The sequence below is a fragment of the Sphaerodactylus townsendi genome, linkage group LG11, assembly GCF_021028975.2.
Source record: "Sphaerodactylus townsendi isolate TG3544 linkage group LG11, MPM_Stown_v2.3, whole genome shotgun sequence".
Lineage (NCBI taxonomy): Eukaryota > Metazoa > Chordata > Lepidosauria > Squamata > Sphaerodactylidae > Sphaerodactylus > Sphaerodactylus townsendi.
Genome location: NC_059435.1, coordinates 41,365,625 through 41,384,167, shown reverse-complemented (window position 1 = coordinate 41,384,167; position 18,543 = coordinate 41,365,625). Strand labels below are relative to the sequence as shown.

The 18,543-nt window shown below is 42.5% G+C and overlaps 1 protein-coding gene across 1 annotated transcript; it reads right to left on the bottom strand.

Annotated features, from left to right (window-relative positions):
- Nucleotides 1-10,243: 10,243 nt before the first annotated feature.
- On the bottom strand, nt 10,244-13,824 carry LOC125441153 (cytochrome c). Its single transcript, XM_048511508.1, has 3 exons — nt 13,666-13,824; nt 12,033-12,209; nt 10,244-10,660 (listed from the first exon to the last, which is right to left on the bottom strand). The coding sequence occupies exons 2-3, from the start codon at nt 12,199-12,201 to the stop codon at nt 10,512-10,514; spliced, it is 318 nt and encodes a 105-aa protein (XP_048367465.1). The 5' UTR covers nt 12,202-12,209; nt 13,666-13,824; the 3' UTR covers nt 10,244-10,511.
- Nucleotides 13,825-18,543: the final 4,719 nt, after the last annotated feature.

Here is an 18,543-nt window from a genome sequence, read left to right as displayed (position 1 = left end):
CAGTGTTTGCCATATTTAAAACTGTTGCCTATCAACCATCCATGGACATGCAGAACTAGTCAATTTCTTCATCACAGTAAATTTTACCCTCAAAAGGAGGTATTTCATTGAAAAATCAAGCCAAACTTTTTTTTGATTACTTTTTTCAGATGCATTACATTCAGAGCATTACAGCTCTTGGACCACATAAGAAAATTCAGGTTTTTATTTTGGTAATGACAGAAATATTACTTTACAGTTTTGCAGAGATACCTTGTTGAAAAAGACCAATCTAGTGATCTGTGGAAAAGAAAGATTTCCCTCTGGTGATTGCAATAGACAACTGCTTCTGTGTTATGCCCTGGTAGACCTTGGTGGTTTCCCATCCAAATACTAGCCAGGATCAGGGCTGAGAATACGCGACTGGCCCAAGGACACCCAGCAAGTTTCCATGGCAGAGTAAGAATATGAACCTTGATTCCCCAGATCATAGTCTGACACTTAAACCACTATAGCACACTGGTTCTCACAGTTATATGATGGGCAACACCTGGCTTGACAACAGCACATGTGAAAGAGATCTGGGAGTCTTAGCTGACCATCTGTCTGTCGGGAGAGCTTTGATTGAGTGACCCTGCATGGCAGGGGGTTGGAGTGGACTGTGGTCTCTTCCAACTCTATGATTCTATAATTATGGGGTGAAATACTACTAAGCTTCTGTAGAAAAAAACAGTTTATAAATCCTAAATATAAATCAATAATATTATAACAGTTTCTTTTTGGGGGGGGTTTGAACTCCATTAACATAACAAAAAGGAAATTGAAGAAAAAAGCCCAGCTGTGTTAATGCCACTTTATAAGCAAGAACACCCATTGCCAGAACAGAGAGCATAAAGCATCACATACAGTGTTCATAAACAGGGCTGTAGCAACAGGGGGGACAGTGGGGGTTCTTGGTCCCTGCAGGGATAACTCAGGCTTCCTCCCTTCCTTCTCTTTCATGAAAAAGAAAGGCCTCTACTTATGGAGATGGAAGGAGAAATGCCAACTGGTATTGTACCTAATTATGTGCCAAGAAATAAACTTGATCCCTTTGATCTCGAATGTTCTGATCCAGAAGCTCCCTAAATTGACAAGGATAGACCTTTATATCTATTAAAAATTATTTAGCACAATTAAAAAAAACTTGGAACAGAGTAAGTCCTGCATTTGTGCTTGGGTGGTTCTGCCATGATTTCCTGTCCTCCACCTCCTCACCACAACATTTCTGGGCATGGGTCTCTATGGAATGGGAAATATTTTTGCATTTGGAACTTGGTTTTTCAGATTTTTCTGTTGATTCTACAGTGTCTTTCCTCAAAAGTGGGGAGGCAAACAGCTCATCTTCATGTTTATGTTTACAGGTGAAACTACGCTTAGGACTTCACTGATAGTCTTCCAAACATCACTGTACATTGTTTTGTCACCCAAAGTGTGACTTGGCTGTATATGCTGGCGTCATAAGTTCGAAGCCCAGACATTGGCTCTGTTTGAGAAAAGGGAAAGATCTGCCAATTCTAAGGCTTGTCTTCTTGATAGAAAAACTGTTGGATGTATACAGGCAGCTGACTCTGGAATGGCACAAACTGTTTTAGAGCATGAACTATTAGAGCATGAACCATGGTGGTGAAACTATGGCACTCCAGATGTTCATGAACTACAATTCCCATCAGCTACTGAAACAATCATGTATCACAAGTTCCATCTTAGACTCACACCATTCTATGGCAGAACTTTGCATTACAAGAGCCCTGTGCAGCAAGATTGTTGGAAGGGATATCAGTTCTGGCTTGGGAAATACCTGGAGATTTTGAGGTGGAGGATGGGGAGGGAGGGGGTTGGGGAAGGGAGGACCCTCAGCAGGATATAATACCATACTGCCTACCCTCCAAAGCAGCTACTTTCCCCAGGAGTGTTGATCGTGGTTATCTGGAGATCAATTGTAACAGTAAGGCAACTCCCAAGTGCTACCTGAAGGGTAGCAACCCTAATTATTAGATTATTTATTTCTATACCAGTCCCACTGAATGCTGTTGAATTTTAAGAGCAAGCATAGTTTTAATAAGCACACATCTCTGCCTATAAAGTGGAAAGGGGAGGTTTATACAGCCTCACGGCTGTGTAGGGAAGGACTAATCTTTCAACTTACACAGTTTTGCTGGTTAAAACAGGGCTCCCTAATTAATATTGTATGTTTCTTAAATAAGTATTTTTAAAATCTGTCTTTTAATCCCTGGAAAGAGTGTTTATAATTGTGCCTCAGAGAGAAAAAATGGGATAATGGCTGTCAAAGGCAACTCTATCCAGCTGAAATTGATCCAGTTGGGCAAACAGCTTATAATTTATCAATGGAATTTAATTGCCCGTAAAAAGCTTCGCCTCTCTCCCAGTTCAATTTTCATTCATCTTTTCTAGTCCCTGTTATGTTGAATTTAAAAGGCATGTTCTTTTCTACATGCTCTTCTAACATCTTCAGAGAGATGACAGCCTATCCCTTCATAATATTTTCATGCAAGATTAACCTTTAAAATGAAATACTGTGCTGGGAAACGAATGACACTCAATTGTTTGTGCTTTCCTTTGTTTTCAGATGCTTACTGGAAGACAAGTTAATGGATGTATTGTCACTAAATCAAATGAGAGAGCGAGAATATAATGGTTCAGGGCTGGTGTCATTGTATCCTGAGGTTGAGCAGCTGCCAGGTCTTCTGATAGGACCCATTGCGGCTCACCCATTGCCTGTGCACCACCGCTGCCATTCTCGGGCAGGGAATAAGTTAGCAAAGCCAGGTTCCTTGAGATTTAGGGATGGGACCTTGGGTGAGGTCTGGTAATGGGAGGGACCTCAGTGGGGCATCATGCCATAGTCCACCCTCCTAAGTATCCATTTTCTACCGGGGAACTAATCTCTGTCATCTTGAGGACAGATGTAATGCTGGGGAGTCTCCAGGCCATATCTGAAGATTGGCAACCCTAGCAGGGGAGCTAGGACTCATGAGGCATGTAGATGGAGGGCAGGAAGGGGGGGCTGATGTGGTCAGGGCATTCCTGGATACTCTCTACCCAGAGTGCTCCAAAACCTAGGACTATCTCTTTAAACAATTGTATTCATAATAAACCCAAATACTATGTACACTTGTGTGGAAGTGTCCCAATGGAATCTGCTCCTAAATGCAAACTGACTTATGGGTAATACAGATTTATAATGTTATATACATTTGTATTGTCGAAGGCTTTCACGGCCGGATTCAACTGGTTCTGGTGGGTTTTCTGGGCTGTGTGGCCGTGGTCTGGTGGATTTTGTTCCTAACGTTTCACCTAGATGCCAGCCACAGATGCAGGTGAAACGTTAGGAACAAAATCCACCAGACCACGGCCACACAGCCCGAAAAACCCACCAGAACCAGTTATATACATTTAACATACACCCTGGATTATTTTTCATATTTACATTAATGGAAATATTTGTTCTGTGGTAGAAAGCTCTCCTTCCTCTCTTTTGTTGGCTTGCCTGCTGTCCGGAACAATAAGTAAATGCAGTCATGGAGCCACACAAGTAAATACCAGATCCAGAGCAGAGCTCTAAAGGATAATGCAGCGTCTGCTGTAATTCTGTCCTTGTCTCTCACTAGGGATCTGAAGTGTGTAGCATTTCACAAAAGGGATTAAAATCTGAGACTTCACAAAATTCCATTTGATACATGCAAGCAACAGTCGCATTGTACTTCAACTAGCCATTTATTAATGTGTAATATAAACAATTAACATCCAAGAGGAGAAAAGAAGGAGAAGAGTTTGGATTTATATCCCCCTTTTCTCTCCTGTAGGAGACTTAAAGGGGTTTACAATCTCCTTGCCCTTCCCCCCTCTAGCTCAACAACCACCAATGTGAGGGTAGGTGCCAGAGAATGCAAGGAAGCTGTGACTATTAGGAGTCACCCAGCTGGCGTGTGTGTTAGGCGTGCAAGGCTGTCTGAATTCCCCAGATAAGCCTCCACAGCTCAGGTGGCAGAGCTGGGAATCAAACCCAGTTCCTCCAGATTAGATTAACCTCCTACGCCACTACTGCGCCACTCCTACGCCACTGAAAACTGGCACCTTTTCAGACAGTTTTCTGCAGAAGGAAATATATTTCATATTCTGCCTGTGCTCTTAAATAGATTAACTTGGGAATAGCTTACCTGGAAGTGGTGAAATAACTGGGCACACTGAGTTTAGAACTAAGCACACAAATCCACTGGTTTCAGTGGTCTCAAGTTGAGACTTCGTGATGCTTCTCCCATCCAGTTGCCTCCCCTTGCAATCCCCTGCCAACTGAGATTCCCAACCAAGGGGGAAGTGGTGAGGAAGGAGTGCAAAAGGAAAGTAGTGGATGAGAAAAATGTCTGCTGGAAGGACAATTGTGTCCACATTCTACTTACTGCTTGTCCACTGCAAATAACAGCCACGGTTTCTAGCTGTCTATGTACCACCAAATGAGTATCCCAAAACCCCTAATCCAATAGCTCATATAAGCCAGGGATGAACTATTGGTGACTTGGAGGGTCCTTCCACTTGTTGTTTCTCTCCTGTGCTGTGGATGTGGTATAATACTGACTAGCAAGTAACCCTCCTAGTACAAAAAAGGGAAGATGTTCCAGAGGCCTGTTCATCATTGCTAAGAGGGATTGGTGTCAGATCAGAATTTGCTGTGGTTCCTAAGCAACTGAGGTGGGCATGGACTGGCTCACTCCCAAGCTGAAGAAAGTTGGCCAGTGGCCATTGCTAAGGCAAGCATTGCATAAACATCAGCCTTAAAAATAAATGAATATTTGAGTTACTTCTGTTTTATTCCCTATGGACAAGTGACTTTTATGAGCTGGTAGGGCAATAGAATGATATGAATATTTTTTGTGTTTTGAATTATTCTATCACTTTTCCTCTTTTGATACATATTAAATTTCCACTTGCTTGAGAAAACCAATTACTTTTAAAAACTTGCTATAGGATAGACAATCTACTAAAATCTAATATGCAGAATGACTCCAGTTGAAATTAATCAAAATTCATGGTCTTGGGACTATACAAAATTTAAATTTTGTAAATTCAAAATTTAAATAGGATTACACTGTAAGAGAAATACATCATGCACGAACATGTGTCGGGAAACCAGGTAATCATAGTTTCTAAACTTGTGTGTGGGCAGTTTGATGGTTTACGTGTGTTCTTAATCCTATTTTTGCACAGGAAAGTATTTTGCTTGTAGAAAAATAACTAATTCCTTGAAACGTCTTGCCGTTTCCCACTACTTTGGCTCCCTCTTCTGGTTGTACTGAACAATGAAAGACCTGCTCAAATTGCTGGCATCATTAAAGCACTATTTCTGATTAACCTTCTTCCAGAAAGCAATTCTTTCTTGGAACAGCTAATTAAAACACACAGCATATTGCTTGATTAAAATTATGCTTATTCTCTGAATATATGACAGTAAATCTAATTTAATGCCCTTTTGACAAAAAGTTGTTTTCCAGTTGAAACCTTTTGGCAAATGACTCAATTAATTTATGACTTGACATGGTGCTTGTTGGTTGTTGCCCCTAAGCCAGGGGTCTGCAACCCACGGCTCTTTCAGCCTTATACTGCAGCTCCGTGTGGCCTGGAGGTTGGAGGGTAGCGTGGGCGCGTCCCTCCGGAACAGCCACCATCCCCCTCTGCCATCCCCGCAGCTGCCATCCACTCTCTGCCCCACAGAGCAGGCGGCTGCCTGCTCCATCGGGCAGAGGGGGTTTCCCTGCCCAATGCCGCTGCCTCCTGCAGCACGAGAGGCGGCGGCACCAGGCAGGTCGTGGTCACCATCCCCCCTTTGCCCCATGGAGCAGAGGGCAGAGGGAATTTCCCTGCTCGGCACTTCCGTCTCCCAGGGCTGGAAGGAAAGGTGAGTGGAGGGACTGAACAGGAGGCAGTTCCATGCGGAGCCGCCTCTCTGGCTCAGTAGATCCTTCGGACCATGGAAAACAGGTCCAAATGGCTCTTTGTGTGGTAAAGGTTGCCGACCCAAGCCCTAAGCTAACACTGCTGTGTTATTTGAAAGGGTTTAGCTGAGAAATCGTATCTGGAAGTGAATCTTATTTTACTTACAGCACCATAGCAGTTAACCGGAACCATCAAAACTACCTGCAATCATAGACAAATTCCAAAACAGTCATTGCTTAAAGTCACCCAAGAGAGGGAATACTTCACTCAGTGTCGTGTAGTGGTTCAGAGTGGCAGATTATAATCTGGTGAATCAAATTTGCTTTCCTGCTCCTCTGCAAGAAGCCTGCTGGGTGACCTTGGGTGAGTCACAGTTCTCTCAGAACTCTTCCAGCCTTACCTATCTCACAAGGTATCTGCTGTAGGGAGAAGAAAGGTAATTGTAAGCTGCTTTGGAACTCCACAAAAGTAGATAAAAACAGGATATAAAAACCAGCTCTTCTTCCCAGGCGATTCCTCTGTTGAATGGCTCTTACGATTAACAAGTTTCCCCTAATATTTAACTGAAATCTAGGTAATTAACCATGTTAGATCTGGCTTCTTTCTCTGTAACTGCATAAAATAAACCTTTGTCCTCTTTCATGAGGCAGATTTTTGATTTGTGCTGTCTTGCCACCCCTGTCTAAGGTCACCCACTTCATTCATCCTCTTCTTAGGAGCCCAGTTCAAAAACTAATAAAATTGATTCCTGCAAGTGTTTTAATGAGTCAGACCTTATTGTTTGTGTTTAAGGTGCCCCTGGACTCTTACTTTACTTTGCTTATAGACTAACATGGCTATCCTTATAGACTTTGCTTATAGACTATAGACTTTGCTTATAGACCAACATGGCGATCTGGACTGACCATCTTTATTGCCCTCCTCTGAACACACTCCAATCTGTCTAAAATGTCAGGCTGGAGACTGGCATCAAGCAGAGAAACACCAAGGGGGATGGGGAATGAACAAGCTGATGGCAAAATACTTTTGTTTTCCCTAGGTAACCAAGTAGAGGCACCAAGGGCCAAGCAACAGCATCTCAGTCCTCCGACCCTGAGCCCATCTTGCATTCCTGTCTTTCATGCCTCCGTAGTGTGGGATAGAGCTAAGGGATAGGGAAGAGGATACGAGATTGATGTATTGGGGTTGCTCAAATGTTCTAGCAAAACTAGCTTTTCCCCTCCAGCCTGTGTATCTACCAATAAAGACGTCTAAGCTTTCAAATTGCAGAGTCTGATTTGAGTCAAAGATCCAGGACTTGACATTAAATCCCTCTCAATGTGTAATATGCAGGTGCTCTAGAGGAGGACTAACATGAAGAAGAGTAGAAACATTAATACAGTGTGTTTCAATTAATGCCCCTTAAAATCACATTAGCCGTTCTTTGGAACTACATCATACTGCTGACTGATCTTCAGTTTGTGATTGATTGCAATCATGAGATTCTTTTTTACATGTATTACTACCTACTCAGCTACTCATCCTGTACTTGTTTCTTTTTGGTTAAATGCAGAACTTTTGCATTTGTTTCTATTGAATTTCATTTTGTTAGGCTGGAAAGTTGGGCTAAAATGATCCATACAATTTTGAATTTACTGACTTTCAATGCCTGTTTGCCTTCCTCTCCAAACATCTCTGCTCCTTAACTCCCACTGTCACCAACTGATTTCTTCACTTCTGCTTTTCTACTCTCCTCCCTTCACATTCCTTTTACTCTATAAGGAATCACAGATGCCTGCAGAATTACAAAGTCAGACTGGCCAGTATGTAGTTTCCCCTTGCCTTTTTGAAGAACTGGACAGCACTGGCCTGTCTCTAGTCTTGTGGGACCTTACCCATCCTTCTCAAAGATGCTAGATCAAGGTACTCCAGCACATCAGCAAATTCCTTTAGGATGCAATTCTACTTGAGTTCACTTAGGGTAGTCAGGTACTTCCTAACTCCATATCTATCTTGAGCTGTTTTCTTATCATTCACACACCTTTTGCAAGGTTGCACAGTTGTTCATTTGCAAGGTGGAGACGGTAAAAATTGAACATTTCTTGTGTCTGACATTCTTTTTTCTTTTGAATGTACCTGCAAAATTTCTCTTTGCCAGCCTCAACTCACTTTGAGTTGTAGCTTTCCCAGTCCTTGAAAATACAGGATGTACTTATTTGTAGACATCCCAAGTAATCAGTCCTTTGTCCCATAAATGTCCTTTTGGCTTTTCCTGCAGCTACACTAGTCTCTTTAGCAGTCTTCCATTTTTGCCACAGGCATTGTTTGCAATTATGTTCACTTATTTCTTTTTCAAGAAGTGCTACTCATGTTGGACTTCCTTCTGATCTAGTCTTGACTTCCTAGCCAACATTTCTCTAAGTTTATTCTGATCCCTAGCAAATCACTACGCAAGATAAAGCTATTTTCTCTGCCAGTCTTAAGGTTTACTCGTTATGTTACTCTGGAAAAATAACATAATCAGCAAACTTAAGACTGATAGAGAAAATAGTTTTGCCTTGCATGGTGATTTGCTAGGGATCTGAATACACTTAGAAATATTTTCAGCCCAGTTTTCCAGCCTAACAAAACGAATTGGAATTTTACTGTTATACTATGATGTTATTTCATATAACTGTTGTTTGTCACCCTGAGCCCGGTTTGCCAGGGTAGGGTGGGATAGAAATTCAAATGAATAAATAAAGTGGCTTCTTTCTATATTGTTGTTTTCCAAAGAATGGTCATTTGGGCAGCCCAATCTGGGGGGAGGGCATCCCCTTTTGGAGTTGGTACACCCCCTGTACTGGCAGAAATATTGTCCCCGTCACTGCAAAGGGCAAATGCACTGGGGGTGGGGGGTTATTTACTACGGCACGCAGGCACCACATGGCTCCGCAGCACCCTGCCTGAAAGCTGCCTGTTCTAGCCAGGCCTGCCAGCAGAGAGCGCTGTACCTTGTGGCCAGGCCTGGGGGTGCAGCTAGCCTCAGTTGGCTTCCACAGGCCTGTTTGATCCCTGCACGCCAGCAGGGTTGGCTCAGAGATTCAATTTGTTTTCCATGATGTAGTTCTGTTCTCTCCCATGGGGAATTCTTGGACTGCTCTACCTTATCTTGAAATTAAACTAATTTCCCCCCAGTATTATATGACAGGTGCTAATAACATTCAAGAGCTTTTTCGATTTGGGGAAAATTTAATGGTCACAATTACTTTTAGATTATAAGCAATGATACACGGAAGACACATTAATTCTAACAGTACAGTTTATACCTATTGAGTTCTTGAGAATTTAGGCTTTCAGGTTATCATTGTGCTGGTAAAATATTAGAACTAAGATATGGCTAAAACCAGGTACAATGAAAGTCTTAATGTCCTTCTAATGTGCTTATTGAATTGAAGAGAAACGCATTTGCCAAATTACATATGCACTTAAGCTACTCGATCCAATATATTACCTTCAAATAAAGCCATCATTCTATACAACGGCTTTGTTTCCTATTTCTTTATATACTTTCCTCCCTCTACTCCAATCTGAATTGCATATCGTGTTTCCCCGAAAATAATCCCTATCATTATTTTCCATGATTTTTAGGAGGGTGCTTAAAATATAAGCCCTCTTCCAAAAATAAGCCTTACTGGTAGCTACAGATCATGAATCGCGGACAATACCCTGTGCTCCCTGCCAATGAGGATGCAGCTTGTGTCACACATGATGGGAAAACAATGGGTTGCTGAGAGCCCCCCTTAATGAATTGTGAAGGTACTGTATTTCCCCTAAAATAAGCCTACCCCTAAAATAAGTCCTAATGCATCTTTTGGTGCAAAATTTAATAGAAGACCCTGTCTTATTTTCGGGGAAACACAGTATGTACCACTTACAAATTTGTAATCCTAATAAGCCATTTCAATAAAGAACTACCTAAAACTTAAATCATAGAATGCATGGTGGAGTATTTGGTTCCAGTAGGAATGTGCTCATAATACTGTTACAGTTATCCCCCTTCCCCTCAAGGTCCTCTAGAATACAGAACATTCTGTAACAGCTTGGAACACTTGTTTATGCTTCCAGTTTCAATGAAATCTAATAGCAAGCTCATATGCAGCCATGACATGGGGATGATGTGCCTTGTCCTGTGCAACTACGGAGTTGTTGGAACAAAGAATACAAAATCAGGCAAAATAGCGGTTTTGAAAAGCACCCTGTTTTTTTTGCTTCAAATGCACTTGAACTCATTGATAAAGAAAAACCTGAAAAGCACATTGAGGGGTTCTTTTTAATTACGTGATCAGGGAACACTTCAGGCAGCCTTCCAGACTGTACTCAGTTATGCCCAATTATACAGCTCTATAAATTATGACCAAAGTACGTAATGTTTGAACAACCATCCATGATCAGAGTTCTCTGGCTGACGAGAAAGATTTAGTAGATACACTGTATGCAAAAATAGAAAGTTTAAAACCTAATCTCATCGCAGAGAGTCATTTCCATTTGTTTGGTGAAATAAATAAGGCAACGGATAACCATTACTTAGCAGTGGCATCCTTAAGGTATGCTATTAGATCTGCCCTCTCCCCTTTCTTCTTAATGCCAGCAAAGATCATCTTAGTTCCTGGAATATACTTCTTAGGGTTTTCCAAGTACTCCATCAGGGTATCTTCCCCCCAGATTATTCCTAGAAAACAATGATAACAATTATAACATTATAAAAATTAACAAACAGGAGATGTGGACAGACAATTCAAGCATGGAATGCTATTGCTAGAAATTGCTTAAACAGTGGCTTATGACTATAATTATCATTACTGCTGTGTAATTTTTACATCTCAGAGACTGGTTACAGTTATTAGAGACTATCAAGGGCATATACGTTTTTAAAATTTACTACTTAAACCATATATCTCCACTCTGTCTTGCTGCAGTAACACAGCAATGTCAGATAATTTTAGCTGCACACTAAACTTTAATAAATGCTACAAATATCAGCCATGAAACACAACGCATTATTTGATGGTGGTTTTTACTTACAATAAATCATACCACATATTAACTCACAATCTCACCCTCTTGTTCTGTGCAATCCAAAGGAACTAATGCTTCCTCTAATGCATCCAATTCTTTTTAAAAGTCCTAGCCCTCAAAATGATGACAAAAGTCTTAACGTTTACCAAGTATATGCAACCACCATGTCAGCAGCACCTTATTCAACAAGACTTTTCACTAGCTAACTTGCACTAAAATGGAAGAGTAAGTAGTTCAGGAAGCAAGCTAAATTTAGCCAGGGTTGTACTATGACAAAATGGTATCTGCAAAGGGTCATAAGGAAGAGAAAGCTGTAAGGAGACTCCTAGAAAAGATTAGAGTTAAATGACAGGTAAAGATGGAAAGAATAGCACATGAAGGATTAGAACTGTGGCTGATCACATTTTGGGAGATGTGGGAGTCCTGAGGTGGTGCAGGAACCACTGTTGTGTAATGGTGAGGATCTTTTCTATGAGGCTTGCTGAGTGACCTTGGGCTGGTCATTTCCTAACTCACAGGATTGTTGTGAGGATAAAATGGAGGAAAGAATGATATACACTGCCCTGAATACCTTCAAGGACATGCATGATAACATGTGTACTAAACAATAAATACACACAAGCACTGGAAAGGGGATTCTATTCTGCTAGGGCTACCGTACATACTCGAGTATAAATCGACCCAAATATAAGTCTACTCGCTCTAGCTGCCATGGCAGGGGTAGCAAGGAGCCCTTCAAAGCCTCCCCTCTCTCGCTGCCATGGCGGGAAGTGAGAGGGCTTGCAAAGCCTTGCAGAAGCCGGCTGCTGAGGCAACCAGTTTCTGCAAGACTCGCGTATAAGTCGAGGAGGGCTTTTTCAGCCCAAAAATGTGCTGAAACAGTCGACATATATTCGAGTATGTATGGTATTTCACTGCACATGTTGAACATCTGTTATGTTCTTCCTACCACCAATAGGTTCTTAGCTACTTAATAACATGCTTATGTGTGATTCTGCAAGACTGAAGCAACGGTTCCATTTTACCTTTGCTTTTGTTGGCTTCCGTGTAGGAAAAGTTTTCAGCTTGACCAGTCTTTCGGCCGAACAGCCCATTAAGATTTGGGCCAGTCTTGTGCTTGCCTCCTTTTTCAACTGTATGGCACTGCGCACACTTCTGAACAAAGACCTTCTTGCCCTTTTCAATGTCTCCCATTGTCAGTACTGATAAGGGGGGGAAAAACCAGAGACAGACAACATTTCTAAGGTCAGTGGAGTTCATTTGAGGCATACATTAACTGGGACAGAAAAGCAAAACTAAATACACTCATCTGAAAACATATGTAACATATACAGTAAAGAATGATACTATAATACTATAATAAGTTTTAATAAGAAGTCCCCCAAATCAAATGCTTTGCTGATTATGAGTTACAGGGTAAAATGTGCAAACAATCTCTTTGAACAGAGAAAGAAATATGCTGGGGCTCCAATAACTTCAAATGCACTTGGCTACACAGGGCAAGATATCGGAGGTATTCTTTTTTGTCCAACTCAAAATAATACTGTAACTATCTCTATATTCAAGAGGGTGCAGTTCAACACAGGTAAAGACATTAATTACAGCCTCCTAAAATAATAATTGTGGAATTTTTAATCTATCCTGCAACACAGTTAAGGGAACTCTTAGAAAGCCCTGTAGGTTAATTCTTTGCATCCTTATTTGAAACAGAGCTTCAATGAGTTCAGCAGGATTTGTATAAAAATAAACAGGGCTTGGAAGAAGGAATCCCATCACCAGAATTCAATCCCGGGAATCCTTCTAATCTGCTGCCCCCTAAAGAGAACAACAATATGCATATGGCTGAGCACATATAGACAACTGCAAAAAGTTCCCTCTCTACTTATTCTATTTTTAAAAAAATCTCGGATAAACCCTTAGGTAATACTCAGTTGCCTTGATCCTAATTTTTGATTAACAGCAACGAAAACCGATAGCCTGGAAAACGAACCACCGACAACGCCGTATTAAGATTTTAAAAGGGGGAATTTACAAGGATTAGTCACCCATCTTTCCTCCTTTCACAAGACACGTGGGCGGTCGGTGATCGGCCAGACACTCTTCCCATCCGCTCTCCCTTCCAGGAGGAAGACTCTACCCCACAACGGGGCAAGACCTGGGAGTGCAGGGCAAAGGGACCCCCTGCTTTTCAAAGGAACCACCGCCTACGGACCGGCGAGTCAAGGTCGAAAAGGACCCATATCAGGAAAGACGATCCTGATCAGGAATGCCGGTGCCCGGAAGCGGGAGGCGAAGAAGCCGCAAGTCCGCTGGGGGGCCATAGCTGGCCACTTGCTGGGAGCGGCTGGAGAATTTTCGCCTCGCAGCCTTTGACCATATTGGTGTTGAGGCCTGGCGGGAAGCTGGGCGACGATTCCGGCTCCACCGAGAGGTCACCTGCTTGACCTTGGCTCTTGGCGCCCCCGACTGGCTCACCAGCCCCGTATGGGCCCCCAGCATAGGCGCCGGCCTCTTTCCCACCCGGCCCATGAGGGGAAGCGGCGCCTCACAGCCTGGCGCCGGCCTCCTGCCTCCCCCCACACGCGGCCCACCCAAGAATCTCTCTCTGTATCCCGCCATTTTGCGGTGCTAAATAAGGAGGGAAGGGAAAACGCTCACTCTGGCTGGTCGCTGCCCTCCACTCCCGCTCCCGCTTCTGTCAAACGTCTCGTGTGAATGAAGCCTTCAAGGGCAACCCGTGCGCGGGGATAAGAAGCCGGTGTCTCTTCAACCGAACTTCCCCTATCTCAGTGAACGCCTCTCTCAATATCAGCCAATCAAGCGCCACTAAGGGAAATCGCTATTGGTCAAGGTACATGCCTGTCTTGAAACGTCAATCAGGAAAGGTAGGATGCACCCAGGGGGCGCAGTCAGGTCGCCGGCTACGTGGTTACGCAATGACGTAAACGTAGGATGGCGCGGTGAAGGCTGCAAGGACAGGGCGTACGAGAAAGGAAGAGTACCTTTTCCGGTCATGTGATTGGATGACCTTTGCAGAAGAAAGTGATGCAATCGGGGATTCCGCCTGGTGTGTGATGGCGTTGGAGATGTTGTTCCGCAAAACCCAAATTATAGTCTTGGATAGCGGGACTTTTGGAAATCTAGTAGAGCTGCAGGTGCCAAGGAACAAGAAAGGGTCTTTTATAAGGTTGCCAGTCTCCCTGTATTGGGTCCAGGCGACCGAGATCAATTTTCCTGGAGAAAATGACTGCTTTGGAAGGTGGACTTTATGGCATTAGACTCCAGCGAGCCCCCCCCCCCCCCCGTTTCCCCATTAGGCTCTGTCCCCCAAATCTGCAGCTGTCAAGGCCACTCTTTTATCTTGAAAAAAATAACACGTTTAAATTCTAGTAGTGCCTTCTGTGGCTGACGGCAGCATAGCTTGGGTGGGGCTGCTGCCAGAGCCCAGGTTCTGTGACTGGGCCTACTGCTGCCAGGACCTTCTGCCCACTCATTTGTTAGCACTTCACTGGGGAAAGGTCTGCGAGCAGGAGCAGTAGACGTTCTGAGCAGACAGGGGAAAGACACAAGTGGTGGGAGGTATGCTGATGGGTGGGAGGGAAGAAGGACGTGAGTGCCTGGTGGTGGGAGAGGAGGGGAGTGAGGCCTGGGAATGGTCTGCCTGGGGCCCCTCACAATTTGGAACCAGCCCTGATTGAGTGTTGCATATGAAGACGATGAAGAATCAGGGTTTGGCTTTATATCCCACATTTCTCTCCTGTAAGGAGATTAGAGATGGTCTACAGGCTCTTTTTCCCTTCCTCTCCCCACAACAGACACCTTGCGTGGTAGGTGGGGCTGAGAGAGTTCCAAAGAACTGTGACTAGACCAGGGTTACCCAGCAGGAATGTAGGAGTGCAGAAACACATCTGGTTCACCAGATAAGTCTCCACCACTCAGGTGGAGGAGTGGGGAATCAAACCCGGTTCTCCAGATTAGAATCCACCTGCTCTTAACCACTACACCACACTGGCTATGAGTTCAATGCTACTTTTTCAAAACAGTGCAACTGTCCCACTTCCTGTTACTTTATCAAATGAGATGTTTTACCTGTTTACTTGTTTACTAATACCCTCCCCTTCTTCCCAATAGAGACCTATAGTGCCTTGCATCTGTCTCTTCCCTTGTATTCTCACAGTAGCCCTGTGAGGGAGGTTAGACTGAGAATATATGACTGGCCCAAGGTCCCCCAGTGAGCTTGCATGGCAGACTGGGGAGTTGACCAGGGCTCTTTAAGATTCTGGTTCCCCACTCTGACCAGTAGACTACACTGGCTTTTTGCACATATTCCTGAAGGACATCTTTATTTTGTGCATCCTAATCAAACTCTCCCTTTGTCAAATTCTTAAATGCACTGGATCTCCAGTACGCCTCATAGGTTACATCCCCAGGAGGTATCAAACTGAATGTTTGTGCTTAGTTGTTTAGTTGTTGCTGAATTTATCTCAGCTGCACTCAAAGTCCACACAAACAGTACAGTACAGTACAGTAAACCTTTATTAGGCATAAATAATTCTGCATACAGTATGTTTGTATGATAAACAGCAATACAACGAGGAATCCAGTACACCAAATTAGGACAAATCATACACAAACTCTCCGGAGACACACCGCGACATCCATATGTTAATCAAAACTGATTTGAATGACTTCCCATGTTCACCACAATGACCTGAGCCTCAGACATCAAATCAATGTAATTTAGATGATTTGATACATTGAGGGACACATTTTAGTACCGTCTTTGGGATATTACTTCCGCTAGATATGTAGCGACCCTAAAGGTTATCTCAGAAGATGCATCACTAAGTAAATACTTCACTACATAAGCCGAAGGCAGATTTGTTTTAGCTTTAATAATCGGGATTATATAGTGACTACGTAATGCAGAGTGTAGCTGACATTCTAGGAGGATATGCTGTATTGTATCCACGGCATTAACAGAGCATGGGCATAGTCTGTCAGCGAATAAAACACCTTGAAATCTCCCGATTGTAACTTTAGAAGGAAAGGCGTTTACTCTGGCAAGCATAAATGCTCTGCGACGAGATGGACTGTCGAGACTATAGAAGTATTTTGCTATCTTCCCACGTAGGATGGGTAGGTTTAGAAAATCTGGGGAACATACTGCAGGTTGTACTGGGTGAAGGGACTGAATTTCCATATCAATCAGTCTTTGGCTGAGCAATCTAAATATATATTCCTCGTTAAGAGGTTCGAGAAATTCCAGGGAGACGTCCACACAAACTTGATTAGTTTATATTTGTGGTAGTTATTGGTAGTGCCTTTCCTTAGATTAACCATGATGCTGTTTTGTGGCAGTTTTCCCAGAGTAATAATTCAATTTTATATTATTTCTTAGTGTTAGCACGGACCCTAGGACAGCCTCCAGTGCCTACCAGGAATGCTAGGCTCCTTGGTCAGAAGGCCCCCAGGTCACCCTCCAGATTCTCTTAGGCAGCTAGAGTCTTATGCTTCCTGGCTGGGAATCACCCTTCAGGGATGTGAACAGCCGTAGCCAATAAGCCAATGCCAAAAATGGAATTAAAGAAATAATTTATTCAGATCAACACAGGTTTAGTCAGCACCGAAGGAGCCACACTGATGACTAAAATCAAAGGTTTTAAGCATTTCTACAGGAGGCAAATAGTAAAATGCATACAAAGCAAAAACATTTATGGATACATTCAACATGTCAGAATCTTCATTATTCTCACATGGTTAGAATAGTGAAACAAAGAGAACAGGGAGTTCTGACAGGCTCCTATCTTGTAAGTTAATATTGCCAAAGAGAAAGTTTTGTTATGTTCCTTCTGCGGCTAGTACAATGGAGTTCAATTTCTCCTAATATGGTTAGAGGAAACTACGTGCTGGCAGCATTCAGCTTTATGGCAGACTTCAGCTGCTTACAGCAATGATTTTTCTTTAGGTCCTGTCACCTACTCTGTGACCACAATACCGGAACTGGGGGCTGGTGGTCATATTAGTGTCTCTATAAATGATACCCTGATGTGCATTGTCTAGGCCAGCCTGATCTTGACAGACCCTAGAAGCTAAAGAGGGTTGGTCCTGTCTAGTATTTAGATAGTAGACCACCAAGGAATGCCAGGATCGATATACAGAGGAAGGCATTGGCAAACAGTCTCTTGCCTTGAAAATGCCACTGATTGCCATAAGTTGACTGCACTTTACACACACACACGAACGACAGTCTAATTTTATGTTTGTAATTTTAAACTTGGTTGTTTTATATTTAATTAAATATACCAGGGTTATTATTATGCTTAAAAGTGACTTCTCTGAATAAAAAGGTTCCCCACCCCAGAATTAAAACAAATTGTTCTGTCCATGGGCAATTGTGGAAGTGTTAATAAAGAACATTCAATCACCATATTTGTGTGGGTTGTGTGATGCATGACCACAAAAAAAAAAAGAACTCATATTACAGTATGCTATGACATGAAAATGCTTTCCGACCATTTTCTTTCTTTTGGCAAGTATGTTTATTAATGTATTTGTGTGTGTGTATGTGTGAAGGGGGGCAGGATTAATATATAGAAATACTGGAAAGAGAATTTGTATGTAAGCAGCTCCTTACAGAGAACCATGCTATTGTCAGTGCTTGGGGAAAAAAATCCCTCCTGTGATCTTCAAGAGCTTGGTATCCCAATGAGCTGTGAAAGAGAAAGTGAATACAAAGTTGGCCATATATGAAGAACCACAAAATTGGTTTGATGATTAAACATATTGTGTTTGTCATAGTGGCTCTTATTTCTATAAAGTAGTGCTGTAAATTGAGCATAACTGAAATGATTCTCAGGCAGAGTTTAGGACTGAGATGCTAATAAACTCGTAAGAGAAGTGAGGGTCTGTTCACCAAAACATAGATGGCTATGAATACAAAATGTAGAAGACAGAATTATTTTTTAAAATAATGCATCTTAGTTCCTAATTTTTTTTAAAAAAACCCTATTCACAGACATTAGCAGGGTGCCTAATTTGTTGAGGTATGTCCTCAGAAACACTGATGAATCTCTTATGCTAACTGCTGATCAACTGCTCCTCTACTTTATGTTAACTTTTCTAAATCAGTGCCAATAGTGTAATTAAACTGTTCATCAGGGCATTGTTATAACAGCGAATTTATTAATTTGCTGACTTCATTTTTACTTTGGCTTTCTCTCCACTGGGTATCAAAGTAAGCTTTTATCATTCCCCTCTCCTCTGTTTTGTCTTCACAACAATCATGGGAGGTAGGTTAGGCTGAGAGTTTGTGATTAACTCAAGGTCACCTCAGTGGCAGAACGGGAACTTGAACTGCAAGATCTTAATCTGACTTTCTAAGCACTACCCCACATTGACTTTCTCTGACAATAAGAATGTTTTCCTTGCAAATGGATAAAACTGATACCTGCTTGTTCCTAATTGCAGAATTCTCATTCTGCAAAATGTGGAAAATGGCTCTGTTTAGGAGGGCAGTCTGTGACAGTTTTTACT

Excerpts from the sequence above, each read along its gene's own strand:
- LOC125441153 (XM_048511508.1), bottom strand. The coding sequence starts at position 12,201 with ATGGGAGACATTGAAAAGGGCAAGAAGGTCTTTGTTCAGAAGTGTGCG. Across the intron at positions 10,661-12,032 it reads GGAAGCCAACAAAAGCAAAG|GAATAATCTGGGGGGAAGAT; the intron begins GTAAAATGGAAC and ends ATTGTTTTCTAG.